The sequence below is a fragment of the Chelonia mydas genome, chromosome 4 (genome assembly GCF_015237465.2).
Source record: "Chelonia mydas isolate rCheMyd1 chromosome 4, rCheMyd1.pri.v2, whole genome shotgun sequence".
Classification (NCBI taxonomy): domain Eukaryota; kingdom Metazoa; phylum Chordata; order Testudines; family Cheloniidae; genus Chelonia; species Chelonia mydas.
The window spans coordinates 14,265,340-14,284,228 of NC_057852.1; the positions used below are offsets into that span (position 1 = coordinate 14,265,340).

At 41.2% G+C, this 18,889-nt stretch overlaps 1 protein-coding gene across 13 annotated transcripts in view; it reads right to left on the reverse strand.

Moving 5' to 3' along the window:
• Positions 1-5,944: 5,944 nt before the first annotated feature.
• The window catches only part of SLC4A4 (solute carrier family 4 member 4), a 257,343-nt gene continuing 244,398 nt past the window's right edge, over positions 5,945-18,889 (reverse strand). For 8 of the 13 annotated variants that reach the window (XM_043545163.1, XM_037896687.2, XM_043545166.1 and 5 more), the window contains 3 exons: positions 17,607-17,768; positions 11,284-11,363; positions 5,945-9,850 (listed from right to left, as the gene is read on the reverse strand). In XM_043545163.1, coding sequence (XP_043401098.1) covers positions 9,745-9,850; positions 11,284-11,363; positions 17,607-17,768 — 348 coding nt within the window. In that variant the 3' untranslated portion in view covers positions 5,945-9,744. Of the gene's footprint in view, positions 9,851-11,283; positions 11,364-13,985; positions 14,083-17,606; positions 17,769-18,889 lie in introns of those variants that run through there. The other 5 variants (XM_043545168.1, XM_043545165.1, XM_043545167.1 and 2 more) reach the window with 1 other exon arrangement.

Below are 18,889 nucleotides of genomic sequence, written 5' to 3' on the forward strand. Positions count from 1 at the left end.
TGCCGCTACCCTGCTGATGTCTATATGCTTACAAGTGTACTGATTGTATTCGCCCTGCATTTGCTTCCCATGAATGTTTTGTGAATGAAGCCTCACTTGTTCAATAAATGGGGATGCAATACTCATGAAGTGAATCAACATGGGATGGGTCCGGATCCATTCAGCATTACCATATTGCATTCAGAATCATCCAGCCGCCACCAAGGGTGTCTGTGGCAGCTCAGCGGTCTTTAGCTCGGATTTTGAGCTCATGCCCCTATGCAAGGGAATTGCCTACCAGATAATGAAAAACCTACTTTAAAAGATTAAGGGATTCAGACAGTGTAATACCTCTGCAAATTATAATCTGGGGACCAGAAGCCATCCATTTTGTAACCACTAGACTATAAATACACACACACACACACACACACACACACATACACTGCTTTAAAGGACTCTCTCAGGGGACTTTGAATTTTTTTTTAAAAGGAGTTCCTATCTTCCCTATTTAGCGAGAGTCCTTGAAACCAAAATCTGTTGCCTTAGGGAAATCTTCTTTCACTATCTCGGCTGCACATGGGTTTGTTGTTGTAGGGTCTCCTGAGCATGCTGAGCCTTTCCCCAGTAAGGGGCTGTCCATAAATTGGCGGGGGATCCTTTGTGTGTTTGTTTCAGTGGTTAGAGGGTGGGTGGGTCTTGAAAACTCACCAAAAACACGTGTTATGTAACTTATGGACAGCCCCTAATGAGGTGCAGGAGCAGGGTGACTGGCTTTTCCTGGTCTGACTCCCCTCTCCCCCAGCCCATTAAATCCACTCAACAAGTGAGTGCATAAAGTGACGCCTTCTTACCAAGGGGTGGGTGGGTGGGGGTGTGTGTGTGTGCATTCATTGCAGGTAAGGGAGCTTGAGTTGGATTCTATTCCTCCCGGTGCATCATTAGGAAATGGTATAAAAATACCATACAAGGGTGTCTGGCAATGTCTTTGCACCTCTCCCAGCCTTTCACCTGTCCATTGGCCCCACTCACTGCAATAGCCATACACCACACAGGAGATTTGTCTGGTTTTCTGGCTCACTTCCATTGTTCATCCCCTAACCCTCTCCTCGTTTGATTGCCTCTTTATACCCTTCTCTAGAAGCAGTTAAAAGGAGCCTGCAGTTCGGAAACCAGACAAAACTCTGTTGTGCTGCAGCCTAATCTGCATCGCAACACGCTGTTCACACACCGTGACTGAGGAAGTAACCAACAGCCTGCACACCTGATCCAGTGTCCTTTGAAAGAAAACGAAGGACATGTCCCTGCCATGCTCTGGGTTTCCACTGAAGGGATTCTTGGCAACGCTGAGACGATTTCTAGTTAGCAGAGTGGTTATAGTTTCTGATGGCCTCGATATGAAAACAAGGGTTGTAGCGGAAATCTTTTATGCCTTTAACAGCCGGAGTTATTTAATGCCATAGTAAACGGAAATTCTTCTAAGGATTCTGCTAGTGATTTTCATTGGCCTCTGTCCCCAGCTGCTCTTTAAATTGGAGCTGGGTGTCTCAGCTAACATAACACAAGAAGCTCGGGTTATCTTCACAAAAACATGTCAATCATTGACCCTCCCTTCCTGTTGTCATTGGAGAATTCCTCTGTGAAATGGAATAGGTCTGGGAACACTGAAGGAGAGATGGGCTACCTTGTGCCTCCTTTTATTAGAGCTGGCACGAATTTCAAAGTGAGTGTCTATAAACCGGAGAAAGGTTTGAGTGTGCTGTACGGCAGTTCCATCAGAATGGGCTAATCCTTCCAGTAATGAGGACAAACACATCCCTGGGGCAAAGACCAATGGAGGGCAGCTTTCATTTAAGAAATGGAGGTGTAGTTGCTGTTGTCTGATGCCAAGGATCAGAACTTGGATTTCACTTGGAAGATTTCACACAGTGCCAGATTTGAAATAGGCTCATTGGAATATTTGCTGAGGACTGGGAATGTGGATTGAGTTTTGAGTGAACCTGCAACAAGTTTCAGGTACCACTGGGACTTAAAGTTGCAGCTTAAAACAGTCAGAAACTTAGTGGTTTTGACCCAAATTAGGTGGCGAGAATCATATTAAGAATTTTGAGTTAATTCACCTGAAACTTGCAATGCAACCTGAGGCGTGAACCCACAAAAACAGACCAAAAGAAAGCACTCATACAACCTTCACCATATTCCCTTGAACTGAAATTGTCAAAGTTTGCACTTCTCTAATCAATGGGTCATTATCAGTATTGTGCTTAATAGAAAAAAAAAAAAAGTGCAATTTTTCCTTAAAGACAGGTTTCAGAGTAACAGCCGTGTTAGTCTGTATTCGCAAAAAGAAAAGGCCACAAGTACTCCTTTCCTTAAAGACACTAGACCCAGGGTTGGTCCCAATCAAATGATTGCTTTCAGTCTCAACTTGGGCAGAAGGGGATAGAACTTGATTTTTATATAGCACTTCTCATGCTTAAGGTATTGTAATAGGATTTCCAAAGCCACAAATTATTTTGAAACATCCTGGGATGTGTTGTTATAATGTGCAGAATAATTTAATGCAGTCAGTACTGCCTAGCTACTGAGTCAAAGCAAGGGGATAATCGAGAGTCTTCTGCTCTGAGAAAAGCAGGTCAGAAGTCTCCGGGCAGGGAGTTCCAGAAAGAAGGGCTATACTGGGACTCAGGGGGTGGTGCTTGACGATGGAGGGGGCAGGAGGAGTGACCAAATCAGAGCAAGATTCTGCAGAGCTTTGTAGGTCAAGGGGAGCATCCAGGAGCTTATTCAGAGTCTGTGACTGGTGTGGCTATTGTAATTGCCAGAAGTGGATTTGTGCATCGGCTCAGTCTGGTGCCAGTTAGGAAAAACCTAGTAATAAAATGCTTCTTTAACAAGGGGTTCCTGTGAGCCCTTCTGACTTTCCCCAGCAGCTATTAGACTCTTGAATGTACCACTGTTAATCACAAGCTCTCCTGGCAGACAAGGCACAACTCAGCAGACCCAACTATGTGCCAGCTCTACAGGATAAGCAGCTTGCAGGCTTTAGGCTCCTGTTGTGGTGCTATGTTATGTAAACTAACTTACATATACTGTGTTGTTAATATACAAAGAAGCAACTGGCAACAGGAGGAGGCGGTGTGGTGCCCGACATTCTGCCTACTCCCTGCGGCAGCAGTCCGTATTTGCCTGCTGACTGTCTTTACAGGCAGGTGTTCTGACCGTTGATGGCTAAGAACGTTCAGAGGAGTCCAGCCTGTCTTTGAGGCTAGGTGGAGACTTTAAAGGTCCAGAGGGCTGCTAGGAACCCAGCTCCCCTTGACTTACAAATTACTTTCTGTGACTGAAAATTTGCCCCTTAAACTGTGTACAGACTGCTCTGTTGCATACTTTATTGCCACAAATCCTACTGCTATTGGCTCGTTGCATCAAGGCCCTTCTGCTCATCAAATTAAAGAAATTGCATTGCTAGGATGTACTTGTGGGCCCAGTTCTACAATCCAGTTGGTAAAGTTGAGCATGACTTAAATCATGCTCATTATTCCATAGCCATCAGTGGGGACACCTGGGTAAGCAAGTAGCACTTAGCATGAAGAGCTGTAGAATTTGACCCTATACAACTTACTTACGTTTGTACCTACAGTGTATAACTCAGCAAACAGTGGGCAAGGACTCTAGGTGGTGTAAATGAGCACAACACTTGATTTTGATGGCACTGCACTGATTTACACCAGCAGAGTATCTGGCTCAATATATTTACACTATCTATAGCAAGAATTCTGTTATTCCTAAGGAGCTTTATATCCCACATGGTGACTTAGTAAATAAAATATTTTTAGTATTAGGTTGTGTTTTGTTTTGTTTTTTAAAGCAGGTGTGACGTAAACACAGCTTAGTGTGATTTTAAGATGATGGTATCCATGGTAGGGGAAAATTCAAACTGCCTTTTTAACATCTGATGAGTTTCCAGCCTCCAGCAACTTCCTAAGACAGTGGTTTTCAACCAGTGGTCTGCAGACCATGTCTAAGATTTCCAAAGGGGTCCACAACTCCATTTGAAAGTTTTTAGGGGGTCTGCACATGATAAATTGAAAACCACTGTCCTAAGAAATTGATTACGGCATTCTTTGTGCAGGTGCTAAACAATTCAGTCTCAGGCACTGGCAGAGCGCACTACAGACACCGTAATGCAGTACTTCAGAGGTGCGGCTTGGGGGAAAAGCTGTAGAAAAACTGAAGGTTTTTCTTAACTATTGACAGCGCAATCAAATGGAGATTGTGTTTAAAGTCACCCCTTCTGTTCTCAGCCTATCAGGACAGCAAGGCTCCAGAGGGCAGGATGGGCTTTCTCTGTCCTCTATTTCTACCGGTCATGAATTAGCTTTTCCCATTTGTCCTTTCAGAACAGTTTTGAACATTATGTACTTAGAGTGCAAGTACTTTGGGGCAGGAACTATCCCTGACTCTCTTTTGCAGGAGCATCTAAAGCCCCCAGCCAAACTAAATGGTCCTGTCTCATTTTTATAGTCATTTAAATAATCCAGGAACTAACTGAAAGTGTGAGCAAACCATTGTTTTTTTTTTTTTTCCCTGTTCCCCACAAACATAGGGTTGTATTTCCTTGGAGAGTGGGGATCCCTCTGTCTCAAACACTGAAGACAATGGGTTTGATGCTCTACTTTGTTACATTTGAGGGCACTTACACTAGTGTTAAAGTAGTGAAATGGAATAAAGAAATGGGCCCACAGGGCCTGATTTCTGATTATACTTACACCAATGTAAGATCAGTGTAAGCCTCGAGTTCATGTAGTCGCTACTGATTTGCATCATTGAGAGGAGAGAAATGGACCCAAATAACTCCTCCCCTCCTCCAAATTAAAAGGGTCAATACTTTAACAAAGTCATTCTGGGGAGTGTAAAAAAGTCAAATGAATATGGGGTCATGATGGAACTCTGATATGTGGTTTACGGCAAAAGGAAAACACATTGTTTGTTGTTTTACTTGTATAACTTAGGTTTGAGCAAACCAGACTCTCCCAAAGTTATGCGATGGCGGGCAGGGAGTGCTACGATAAAAGCGATTCTCATTAATCTATTATCACTGATAGGCACAAACAGTTTTCCCATACCATGAATATTTCCTTATTCTGAAGGGGGCGGGGGAAGAGTCAATCTCAAAGTCATTTTGATAATTTCAAAACGTTCCAGTTGATCTTGACTTTTCAGTTATTTTTTCAGTGGAATTAGCTTTTCAGGTTGAAATTTGTTGAACCCTAATGCTGTTTTCACAAAGAATTTTGACTAATCAGGGACTTGGTTTTTGTTTTTTTTTGGATGAAACACAATTCATTGAAAAATTCCTGACCAACACTACTGCTGGGAGACTTTAAAAACTCATTGCTATGTCAATAGTAATGGAGTCAGTAACATCTTGAGGCTATTTGGTGGCCTGTATGAGAGCAGCTGGCATTCAGTCTGATTCTTGGTAGCCATGTGCAAGACACAAAAACTATCTTAATAATTAGAAGTTAGTGAATGAAAATCTTGCTCCTAGACATGGCCTCTCCAGACATAGGGGCGGAGTGCTACGCAGAAGCTCACACTGTGCTTGCCTATGCTGAACCTGTTCTGCAGATACCCTGTGGTTTGTTGTAGTATAGAATATTTTATATGGAGTCTATACCGAAAGATTCTTGTTTTAAAGTGTCCTAAAGGGATGATGATTCCATCATATTAAAGCACATTATTAAAACTCTAAGGGCCATATCTTCCTCTATCAATGCTGATTTACACCAACTGAGGATCTTGGCCTAAGTTTCACAATCACTGTTTATCTCCATGAGCCTAAAAATGGGGTAATTGCTGTCAAACATTTTGCCCAGAAAGGATAAACACATTTCCTTGTGCATACTAATGATCTTTCTTTAATGAAGTAACTGAGAGAATCACAACAGAAACGAACAAATGCATAAAGTTACTTTATTTTCAGTACACATTTAATTTTGAAAAATATAAATGCTAAAATATCTCATCTTGTTCATCTCTTGATTCCATAAAAGTCACAATAGAAAGCTTCATAAAACTGTAAAATACTATACTGTTATAAGGAATTTCGTGTTTTATATTACTGGAAAAAATCATTAATATATTGAAATGTTTTCTGTTTTTTTCCTTTTTGTTCCACCATCTTTATCTACTTCATTTTAAAATAAGTTTTTATTCTCTCCTCCAAAGCAAATACAGACTTAAGAGGATTAAAAATAACAGAAGTATCTGAAAGTGCGTGTTGATTCCAAAAATGTAATGAATACATATATGTATCAGCCATAGGAATGGCTACAAAGATGAGACAATCACCGGTTGTTTCACATTGTAGGTCTGGGACAAAATTATCTGCAGTTTTTTTTTAAATATTAGCCCTGAGTAGCAGGTTTGTAAATGTTGTTAGAAGCTCATCTAATTAAGGGTGCTCATTGATTTCAGTGGACTTTGATTCAGCCCCTAAAAGCACTCTCAAACCTTCTCCCCCACCTTGATTTTTTTCTGACATAATTGCTATTTACTGTCACAAGGCTGAAAAAGTGCAATGAAATGCTATTTCATGAGACCCTACATAGGCTATCAAAGGGCCACTTTGCTGCATTTCATCTTTTGGAGCAAGCAGGTCTTTTGTTCGTTTGAAACAAACAACCCACCCTTCAGTTTAGTGCTCTGTCGTGAAAAGTCCCAGGCTTCTGCCACAAAAGAATTGTGTGTATATAGATGAGAAAAATACCAATTTTTTTTGGTCCCATCCCCCAACAATGTCGCTCTCTCTGCATAAGAACTCAATCAGAAATCAGCAGTCAATACATTTCAAGTACATTTTAACGTGGTTCAAAAGTGGAAGACCTCATTTGCTGGAGATGGATCACCAGGTAATAGCAAATGTAAATATTTGCTGTTGGGGGTGTGGGGCGGGAGGGTGCATTGTAAGCCGTTCTTCCTTCAGTGCTTTTCTAAAAAAATCTGCTGTTGTCCAACACTAATTTCAATCCTTCCTCAGCCAGCACATTTGCGTTTCTCTAAACCAAAATCCTACACATGCATACATGGCTCTGTTGTTTCACATTATAGTGGGTTATGATTTTTATAGAGGAATGAAAGTGTTTTATGTTTTAAATTAACACAGCACAACCCTGATTATCCATCCTCCAGTTAGCTGAAGGCAGTATACACTCCCTTCCTGGTTTAGATGTCACTTAGGAGAATCAGGGCTGGACTGTTGACAGTATGCTGATCTGCCAAGGAAGAAAGGCTGCATTTCCTTCCCTTTGTCAAACTTTCCAAGTGACAGCAAATTACTCTTTATTTTGTCCCTCTAAAGCTGGACTGACCATGGGCTGGAATTTAGATCTGATATTGGATGGGGAGGGTGTACATTTGTTTTTTAAATGCTGATGTAAGGTGGGCTGCTGTATTTGGCATTTTTTTTAATGTATTTACCATCCCTCCCCCCACTTCTATGTGTAATATTGTTGCTAAACATGATACACTGCTGGGTTATAGGTGTAGCGCTCAAATAATACTAGTGACAGTGGGAGAATAAGGGGCTGGTTTGTGAATGGGTGCAAACTGCTGTAGCTTCAATAGGGCCAGGCTGCAATTATTATGGTCCATATTTCTGATGTCTTTCAATACAGCATTTTATTTAAAAATAACATTTCCAGAGACTTCTGTAGCATATTTGGACAAGAGAAAAACCCCTCTACTATGCCTGCAGTGTGGCTTGGGAGGCTAAAATTTGGCATATCAGGTCTCCGTACTATCATGACATTTATGTTTACGATGGGCTGTGTTGTTTTCATTACAGCTTTGCAGGCCCGTATTCCTCTTGCAGCAGTTTCATTTCCCCTGAGGTACAAAGTGTTAGAAAGTAGCTTGTGGGGGTGTACAATTTCTTTTAAAATGCATATGGTATCAAATATTAGGCCAGCCCCTTAAAGCCAGTAAGAATAAACTCAGCCCACAGCAAGACCCCCATAGATTTCAACAGGAGCAGGATTGAGCAGCTGCATGTCATCAAGGGCTAGGGGCCAGAGGGGCAAATAAAAGTTGAGTGCCAATCCCCAGATTTCTTGACCTTATAAAAGTCTCTGCCTGCAACAGTACTATCTGGTGCCAAGTCTCCGTAACAAGATGCTGTCGACTGGGTCAGCATTTCCTTACTGAGTGAAATTCCCCAAGAGAAGAGAGGGTTGGAGGTGAAAGATATGCATCTAACAGTGGGGCCCTGACCCTTGAAGGAACAATGGAGTGGAAATTCCTTTGACTTAATTGGGCAGTTGATCAGGCCCTGAAAGTGGAGCAGACCCCTAGCGGAGTACCAACTAAGTCCTATCCCTGCACTGGGATGATTTCCCCCAGGGAAGATAAATGATGCCTTGACTGTGTGCTACATTTAATGCACATCCAAAGAAATGGAACCTTGTCAGACAGTCAGCTGGATAAATTTCAGTGTAATGCCCAATTTCCCAAATGGTTTGAGGTTTTTTTAATCCTCTATTCTTTAAAGTATAGACCTTTGCCTACTTTGCTTTTGAACAAACAGGCAAATGCGTGTGGATATTTTATCTATTTAAAAAGATGCATTCTAAATGGTATCTTTGTCATTGTGGATTCTAAGCTGTAAGTTCTATACACAATGGTGAACGGATCTGGGGGAGTACAGTTATCTGCATTCAGAGTGTAGACAGATTGGTGGCTTTCCTAAGTAGGAAATGTTATGGATATATATCCTGATAAGTAAGATTAAAAACTATCTTCCCCTTAACCATATGATTATGGTGTCCATGCTGTATTACATGCAGATGTGTACAGCCACACACACACACGTCTGTACATGAAATAATTCTAACCATACTGCATTGGAAAGCAACAAAATTAATACAATCAGCACATCAGTTATTGCCATTAAATGTAAGTCTCTTCCTAAACCACACAAGAGTTAACTTACATCCTGTCACCTTCATGTACAGCTAGAGTCTTTAAAAACAAATTAACAAACAGAGGCTTCAGATGCAAGATATTATTAAAACTGATCCAGCCCTATGCCATGACTTGGAGATTGTGTAATTTTTGTAAAAATCACATATTGTACAATACATTTTTACAGAGAGCCTGGCATCTAGAAATAAGAGGTAGAACTACTCCAAACTATGTTTCCTGCTGCAGGAAAAATTCATTTTTCTTTACAGTAATTAAAAAAAAGTTTAAAAAAATTGACAAAAGTTGCAGGTTAGGCCCCATAATTTAAACAAAATAATCTAGGAAAATAACACTCTTCAGTGTACCTGACAGATAAGTCCATTAAAGTGTTTTAAAACAAAAAGTTGCATAGGAAAGGGACATTTCAGAACACAAGCTATGACGCTGGCACTAGTTTGTCTGTGCTGGGAGTGAAGTACCTTTTAAGAGCAAGTTAGTGTAGCAGCACTGTCCAGTAGTGTAGTAAAGACATTGAATTAGCCTGGAGGTCAGTTTTGTTCTGCCAGACAGAAAAAACAAACACTGATTCACAACTAAGATAATGTCAGTTCCTCTGACATTTCACAAAGGTATTTATAATATATCCTTAATACTTCTGCCCTCTGCTTAAAAAAATGAGAGATGCGTGTGTGTCTGAGTGATAGAAGGCAAGGTATAGTGTGTTTCACATTTACCTATGCAGCAGAGAGCATTTTAATATTTGGCTGGTGACAAAAAAAACTGAACAAACAAAAAAAGTTACAAAGTAGTTTCTGTTCCCCTGCTCCTCCAGAAATAACCATTGTCTTCAGGCTCAAGTTCTATTCTAATTTGAGGCACAACTTTCACTGGAGTTCGTGGAGGGCTGAATGCAAAAAGAAAACAAGGTAAAAACATATGAACTGAATTTGTTTCTAGTGCATTCTGAAAGGGTCAAGTGATTTCTCCCCAACTCCTTCATTACAGAATACCACTGCCGCATTATTAGTGCATGCAACTATTGACAAGTCACATGAGAAAATCTTAACTTTCATTGGGGAAGCTTAAGCATTATTTGGCCAGTAAGAAGGAAAATGTTGTTAGTCTAGGGGATGAATATTCAAGTCTCACTGAATTAATAGGACTAAATTTCTGAATATTGTATTATGTCTATTCAACAGCTCAAATATTCAGTGGTGGCTGCGGTCTGTGGTATGTATTCCTAGCACAATCCAACTTGGGGGCTTGATCCTGCAAGAAGCTAACAATTCTCCTGCACTGAATAATTAGAGATAGGTGTGTAATGAAATTAAATATACATGAGACCCATCATGTCATGCAGCAGCCTTTTATTTTAACAACATAAAGAGATCACTTGCTAATCTTTGGGAATTCTTGGACAAAATCTCTCACCAGCAGCACTGGGCTCAGAGCCATGCTACTGCAGCCGCCATGTTTAAAGAGGGTGATGGTTAAGAGTTTTTAATCACAGTTCCCACTCCAGTGTGGACAGGATTTTTTTCATCTTGGAAACCTGTCTGTGGGCCGAGTTTGGTCAAGTACATACTCCTTAAACTGCAGCATGTGTGTGAGTACCTGGCTGAATTGGGGCATATGAAACTCATGTTACAAACTATTTCTTCATGGGCTATCCCACAATTTGCTGCTGCGCTCATAGCACCTGTGTAAAGTGCTTGTGACCACCTCACTCTCCTGAAACCCGAGCCTGGAGCAACCTCACTACAGCAGGTGGCTCCATTGCTAGTGAAGGTGTTTGGGAGGGAGGAATGTTAGGCAGTACTGCTTGGGCCACCCTCCTCCTGTTCTGGAGAATGCTCTCAAAGATATGAAGGAGGGGCATCACCATTTCCTGGATGTCTGCGCCTACTAGGCATGAGCACCCATGGAGATAGATGCAGTTAAACAGCAGCAAGTATCTCAACTTCCTTAGGGTGGTCTGGCATAATTCCTTACTGGTACACACAGTCTGTCTCGAGACACAATTCTAAAATTTAAAGAAAATCCTATCTGTCAATGAGACTACTTTTGCGGCAACAGTTGTTTCAGGATAATGACAAGTTCCTCAAGGTCCCTCTGCTAAGCTATAGCAACTCAGCTGTTATTATTTATGTGTCCTGATACAATTAAGTCAACGGGAACTGGATTGAACCTCACACAGATTCTTATTTTTTTTGCCCTACTACGAAGTGAGCCTCCCTTTCAGCCTGGATCTATCATATACCTCATGAGAGCCACACCTCCATTGTATTTACTGAGCATACAGTACATCTCAGGAGACCATGCTGAAGAAGCACCTACCTTGGCAGTGTGTCTGACTGAAGGAAAGGAATTTTATCAGCACGATGTATGGCGTTCAAGGAATGTTGGTGATTTTTCTCCTGTTTAAGGGAAAAAAAAAGTCTTTTGTCACAGCATTCAGCCATTATAAATATGAAGTTCCCCCTCTAGCAAGTCCCCAAATATTTAACCATGGAATTTCACAGATTCCTAAAAAGCATGGAGGACATCAGCTGACTCAAGCTAACACATAATCAATTCGAGGGGGAAAACCTCTGCCATCAGTGGGACACAAAATGCTAATTTTCAAACCTTGTCACTTAAACTGCAACCAAAACTTGCCTCTGTGCATGTAAAGAGGTAGATATCCAGGCACCCACCACTACATGTGTATTTCATTGGCCCAGCACGGTTTGAAATTTCACCTCTAACGTTCTGACCAACCAAATATAGCATGAAAACTCACTCCATACTTAACCGGAGGGTGGTGTAGTTAGGGCTGCAGAATTCAATTTTTCATAATAATGTGGATTTTACAGTTTTTTCCCCCAACTTTTATTGATTTAAATTTGTGGAAAATTATAGGAGGGTCAGAATAATTTAATGACCACAAACATGAAGGTGGAAAAAAATTAAAGCTTTATAACTGTTAAGACACAAGTTGTCACCATCCCCTGTCAAAGTGTACAGAGTAAATATCCTTAAAGCTAACTAAGTTCTCAAGCAGCGTTTTCCTTACATCACCTAGCTGCAAATTTCAGTTATCAATGGAAATAATTTTTTGTTGGTTTGTGTGTGTGTGGTGAAAACTGATGAACCTCATCCTTCTGGATGAATTAAATATTTGTGAACATGCTGCAGAAGTTCTAAGTATTATTTGTATTATACTTTGGAACAAAGCCTTTCACAGGATGATACCACAGTGCAGACAGATTCCAGCTACTCTCTCAAGAGCAAGAAAACCCTCCATTATAATTTTTGCCTTGCCTCTAAATAAAAAAGATCCAATCAATATTTTTCAAAATGTAAAAATACATCTAAAGTATTTATTCAAGCTACTTTAAGTTTTAGCAATTCACCACTGGAGTGGGAAGTGCTCTGATAAATTGATTTGTTATGAAGGTATCAACAGACCCTGAACTATAGTAATACAGCATTATGCTAGTGAGAGATTACATTATTTTTACATGCACGGACATTGCAAAGGGGGTCAAAGTGGGATCATTCAGCTGAGAGCCATGATAAGCCACCCTCCTGCAATTCTGTGCAGTTCACCATATTAGGTGATTTATTTTTCTCATGTATCTGATCAGCAGGGAGGCTGAATCAGATTTTACATCTACAGTACTGGGGCAATGTCAAAATAAAAATCATATTTGAAAATGCTTTTGCCTGTCACGTTAACACCACTTTAAATTATTCAAATGGAGTAAGTTGTGAAACTCTTAATTTTTAGCATTTCAGTCCATTTGGTCAGTGAAACAAGAGTTGTCTGCATCACTTTTTGGTTCTCATGATCACAATAATGCTGTTGTATTTGGATTTCTATACATATCAAGGTTTCTCTGTCTCTTTAACACACACACACACACACACACACTATTATAGGTACAATTTTCAAAAGCACCTACATCCCACTGATTACAATCAATGGGTCAATTTAAGATTATAGTGTAGACATAGCCTAAGTCACTTGTGCACTTTTTAAAATGATACCCTCTGGGCCTATACATTGACAGGATTCCTTTTAAACAAAAAGGAAATTGGATAGCCATGAAATTTCAGATTGCAGTACAATGCAGCCATAAGCTTTCATCAACAGAGAACATAAATAAAGCCAAAGTTAATTCACTATTTGACCCTTAAATGGTCATTGCCAGCATCTCAATAATTGTTTTAATACAATAATTTGTGTTTCCCCTCCAATTCCATTATTCCCAAACAGCGTTTTCGTCCGCTGTTTGTCATTTTAAAAAGCTGACAAACACCCCCTGAGATAACTCATGGCAATTAATCTGAAATTCCAGGTTTATCAAACACCTTATAACACTAGAAAATGCGACTGGCTATAAATAAAGGTTAAAAATGGGGAAAAAATACAATCAATCGTGGATATTAGAATAAAAAAACCAAAAGAGAAGGAACAGATGTAACACAAACGCAAGTCACCTAAGAAGGCAAATATGTTAATGCTGCATGGTTTAAATGATCACCGCCTTGTCAATTAAATGATTTAAGAAGATCAATGACAGGCCTAATTTGTTAAGTGCTGATTTTTGGGGACCTAAGGAAACAAAACAGTAATGGACAGTGGTGCTGTTTCTACCCGCTGCAATCCAGAACATTAACAGCAAGGGAGAGAAACCAAGTAGATACCACACCAAGACACACACAACAACAGGCAGAAATGGACTGGATGATTTAGAGGGTTAGAGAGAGAGAGAGAGAGCTAGCGAGAGACCTGTTAGTAGCTGAGTAGAGGCAGTTAAGGTGGAGGCACCAAGAAGGATAACACAAAACTTGTAAAAAGAAAAAGAAAAAAACAAACCTCCCCCAAAAAACTAGAGGCCTGGAAATTGTTTTAAAAAAGGAGAAGAGAAAACTTCTAAGGGATAGGACAGATTTTTTTTTTTAAATTCAATCCGTATGTGCATATTTGTGTGTATCTTTTTGGCAGTGCAAGTCACACTCAAGCAGGCATGCAAGAGGTTAGTTCTACTCACTGTCGGAAGGTTTGCTATCACTTAGGTAAGGTTCCTGTTCCATGATGTCCATTGGAATTTTAATACTTGGGACATTTTCTGAGTAGGGGCAGTCGGACTGTGAAAGAAACGTGCAAAAGGTCTTAGAATATTGCCACTGCTCTCTCTCTCTTAGCGTCCCCCACATATTAAATTCATCCTTCACACAGCCACTGGCGGAGAGGAGTGAGAAAGGGAAAAAGGATCGTCCACCTCAGTTGTTTCCAGGCACTCAGCGGCCCCGTCACACCATACTTCCCCTTCCCTTACTACAAAAGCAAGACAGATTAAAGATACACAGGGGAGCTTTTCACCTTCTGCCACTCCCCTTGTCCCCAATTTAAACTCTGCCCTGTGTCCAGCTCAAAGATGCCAGAGGGGCAACTGCCCCAAGCGGAATGGAACATACAGACGCATGCTGCATTCTTGAGGTGTGTGAAAACCCATCTGAAGTATCCCTTGGCTGCCATTTCTTTCTGAAATGGCTCAGGGATGTTTCTTTTCCTCTGAAGTTTCTATAACTGAGATGGGCAGAGTCCCACTGCATCCTGTCAGGTGGGCTTTTTTATCCCCCCATTCAAAAAAATGACCAATCCCAATTAAAATTCAAGTTACATTTAATTTAGTTCCCTACTTCCACTCTCCATTTAAGACAGGTTTCAGAGTAGCAGCCGTGTTAGTCTGTATCTGCAAAAAGAAAAGGAGGACTTGTGGCACCTTAGAGACTAACACATTTATTTGAGCATAAGCTTTCGTGAGCTACAGCTCACTTCATCGGATATGAGCTGTAGCTCGCGAAAGCTTATGCTCAAATAAATGTGTTAGTCTCTAAGGTGCCACAAGTCCTCCTTTTCTCCATTTTAAAGGCTTTTATAATCCACCAGAACCATGACGAAGCAATTAGCACCATCAGGCAGCACTCTGAGGTATTTTCAGTTCAGAGAGGGGTTGCCAGTACTTTAGCAAGTGAGTCCCACATGTTTTCTCCCTGAGGGCCCTTAATGGGCTTTGGCCCAGACCCTTAGCAACTGATAAACACCATGTTCCAGGAATTGTGTACCGACAGGAAGGGCTAGACTCTATTAATTTGGATTGCCTTTCAGGCAAACGCTTAAGCACATGCTTAAGTCCTATTGACTTCAGTGGAACTTAAAGAACATGCTTATAAGTTAAAAGCCTTGGTCACCCATTTAAATAAACACTTTCTCATAACCGAGGCAGGGCATACCAGCACCTGGGAAAGCAATTAATATTAAGTTGCACTTTGCTAGAAATGTTTAGACATTGTTGCTGAAAAGATATAGGTCCTGCATTGACAGACCCGGCACGGTATGCCATTTGAAAGGCTGGGTAGGAATACCTTGTACAGAGGTCTTGTGGTATCTGCACTGATTGTTGGGTATTTTACAAATGTTTCCAGTGGGAATCTGGCACATTTCAAAGGCAAAACATTTGCTCTTCAGAAATATTTTTGTGAGCTTCAGGGATGGTTTAACAGCAAACATCCAGAGAGGTAGTGAAGCCATCCCAAACTACCCGATAGCCCCCTCCAACAAAACACAGTTTCCAGACAAACGAATATAATAAATGTGATGAAAATGCTGACACTAGAGGTTCTTCTTTATACATTACCATCTGCAAGAACAGAGATCTCAAATCTCAATATGCAAAAAAAGAAAAGCATTAAAGGTTTTGCATCTTCAGCATTTGGCAGCTCTGATAAGGTTACTAAATGTGAATCCTGATCTAAACATAGTGGCCCAAAATTTTTTAAGAGTTACTAGTAATGTTTGGGAGCCCAACTTGAAACACTTTCATGAGGTCTGACGTTCAGAACATGCTCCGCTTCTGGCACGCCTTGAAGGTGTCTCATGATGGGCACCCAAAAATCACTAGACACTTCTGAAGGTGTAGGCTAGGGAACCAGGGATGGGATACCTGCATGTGCTTTGAGCTGTTCCCGCCTCTGCACCTAATTGCTAACAAATCCTGACTTAGAACTCATCAGGTCTTGCCTCGTTCATTCTCTCTAAGGCCATGTATATTATATATGCCCTAAAATGTCATCTTTGAACACCAGTTCACTGATACATTATACATAACCTGCTTTGTGCCATCTCCCAAGGGCAGGTGTATAGAATAAAAGAAAAAATACACCACCACATACTATCTGCAGGAATCCAGTTGCAATGAGTGCTGAAAAAATGTCCTAAGAAATGTTAACTAAAAGGAATGTTATGTAAGCCAGCCTCCCATACAACCAAATACTGTAAATGTCAATAACTAGATACACAACCATCACAACCACCCTGCACGCAGGTGTATTGCTATAATCATTGAAAGTGTTAGAAATCAATCCAGTAATTTCCTTTTAATCAGGCACAATGTGTCCAGCTCCCGTGCTGTATAGGGAATGTTGTTGGGCCTGGGGGCAATGTATGACCTTCTGGGAATATTCTTAGCAGCTGTATGACATGGGCTGGTCCAATGGATCAACTGATTATGGATCCTAGAAGAAGCTTTGAAACTTGTGTCCTACGGGCTGACTGATAGGATAATGGGGTGCACTGTACAAGTACCTGCATGGAATTTCTAGATTGAATGTGCAACTTGTGCCATTTTTTCACCTCTTTCTTCCCCTAGGAGGAATGGCAGCATTCCTCTTCAAGGGAGCATCCCAGCCACAGTAGTCAGGCTCTTCACAGAGCAGAGGAAGAAGTAACTCCACTAACACCAGCCGAAACTCTTCACATCATTGTGCTGAAGTAGTTAAAGCCCCATTGTCATTCAGCTGGGGGTAAAGAGAGCCAACTCCCGCAGAGAGAGAGAGTGATTTAATAGACATGTGACCTCAAATTAAGCCTTGGTAGGGAAATGCTTTAAAGGCACAAGGACAATATTTTTGTTTAGGTGCATATGGAACAAAAAAAACAACTGAAGTATTCTAAGGCACATGGATCAGGTCACAGCGCTTAAGAGCAACATTTGCAGCTATGCTTCATTATTTTAATGCACACGACAATCAGAGATTAGAGCTCTGAGTAAATCACACTCTAGACAGCCACTTATCCTCTCTCAATTTTCAAGCCAGGATTACCAACCACAAACAAAAGACCTTGCAGAATGTGACTAAGCAAGTCACATCTTTGTGCGCTTTTAAAAATTGAATTAATTAATTAAAGAGCCACGGAATACTCCAAACAAGTGTGTTATTTTCACTGGTAGTGGAGCTGGTTGCCCAGAGCACGTACATCCTAAAGAGCAAAACAAAAGTGAAAGAGAGTCAGGGCGTAAACAGACTGTGGGAAGAGAGAGCACTCAGAACACACAACATTTCAATAGACACGGAGTAGAATATGCATGTGGAAACGTGACTCTTCGTTCTCGGAAATGAAAGCGCCACCAGCGAAGGTTAGGGACATCTGAAAGATGATATGCTCAGGGCCAGGTGCCTGCAGTGGGTAAAGATCATTCTGAGTCTGAGTCAAGCTAGGCAGGGAGGAGTCGCCACTACAGCCAGCCATGAGGAGGGAGTGCACCTAGGGACACCCAGTATTAACTAAGCTAGAGTTTATTACTTTACAATTGCAGGAAGCTCCTTACATCGTCATTGTCACTATCCAGACTGCCCTTCTTCTTTTTCTTCTTCTTCTCATCCTCTTTCTTCTTCTTGTCCTTTTCTGGAATGACGTCATCAAGGAAACTGAGGTCATGCTGGGAGAAGAGGTAGTCCATGGCTTTTCTGACCGCCACAAGTGCCAGGATCTGGTGGGACAGAAATTCAGCATTCCCGTATTTAAATGTTACCATTCCCCTTACTCACACAGCACATTACCTTTAGTCAGGGATATTGGCTTTACCCTGTGTATTCAGTCTGACACTGTTCTTCTCCCCGGATGCCTCAGCCCTGTCTGCAAATTAACACGTCGGAAATCTGATAGGCTATTGGAATAGCTCACGTCAGGTTGGACATCTAAACCCTGTAGCTGATTTGGACTCCAGGTTTCAATGTCTTAGGTGACCACAAGTCAGCGTAAACAGGAACAATATACAGGTTTACACTATAACCTGTCACAGGTAAGTTACAATTCTACCCTGAAAAATGGCTTTGGAAAAGATGGCATTGAGTGGTTCCATGGTTACTGTGTTACAGTTATTTCTGTATTAAAAGGTGCTTAGGTTACAAGTAAACAGGGTCGATCTCTCTAGCTGCCAGTTCTTCAAACTCAACTTGGGAACTAAAAGTCTAGCTGGGTTCTTGCCTTCCTGTGAATCACCACCAGCAACTGGAGTTCTGCAGGCCAAGCCAGGCTCTCAGTTACCCCTGTGCAGCCCCACTGCCTTTCGGGGGTTTGCACAGGGGTAACAAACCGGGGGTCTGTAACTGGAGTCCATTCAGATCTCTGCTTATTGTGCACACGAGGAAGAGAATCCAGCTCAGTCTCTCTCAGATGCCTTTGCTAAATGTTTTTACTGTTTTGTAAACATATGGCTCTTAATATGCCAGCAGACCAGATATATTGATTTTAAAGGTATCTTTCTACATAGGAATGTTTCCACAGTGGAACCACAGTGAATGTTCTTAGAAGGAACAACCTTCATGCTGTTAACAGCATCAACACAAGAGTAAACACGTCCCTTTATTTTTTTTCTCTGTTTCTCTCTCTCTCCCTCCCTTTTTTAGATAAACCATACATTGTGCAACTACAGTTGGCTTTGACTCACCTATTAATTAAGCCTGAAATAAGGTAAGTTTAGCCCCGGTTTCATGACGAGCCATCCGGCATGAGCCTAGCTGAAATCTGAACTGTCTTTAAGCTGGAGGCTAGACTCTACGGAGCGTAGATTAATGGAGGTGTTGTTTCGGTCACAGTAGGTTTGGAATG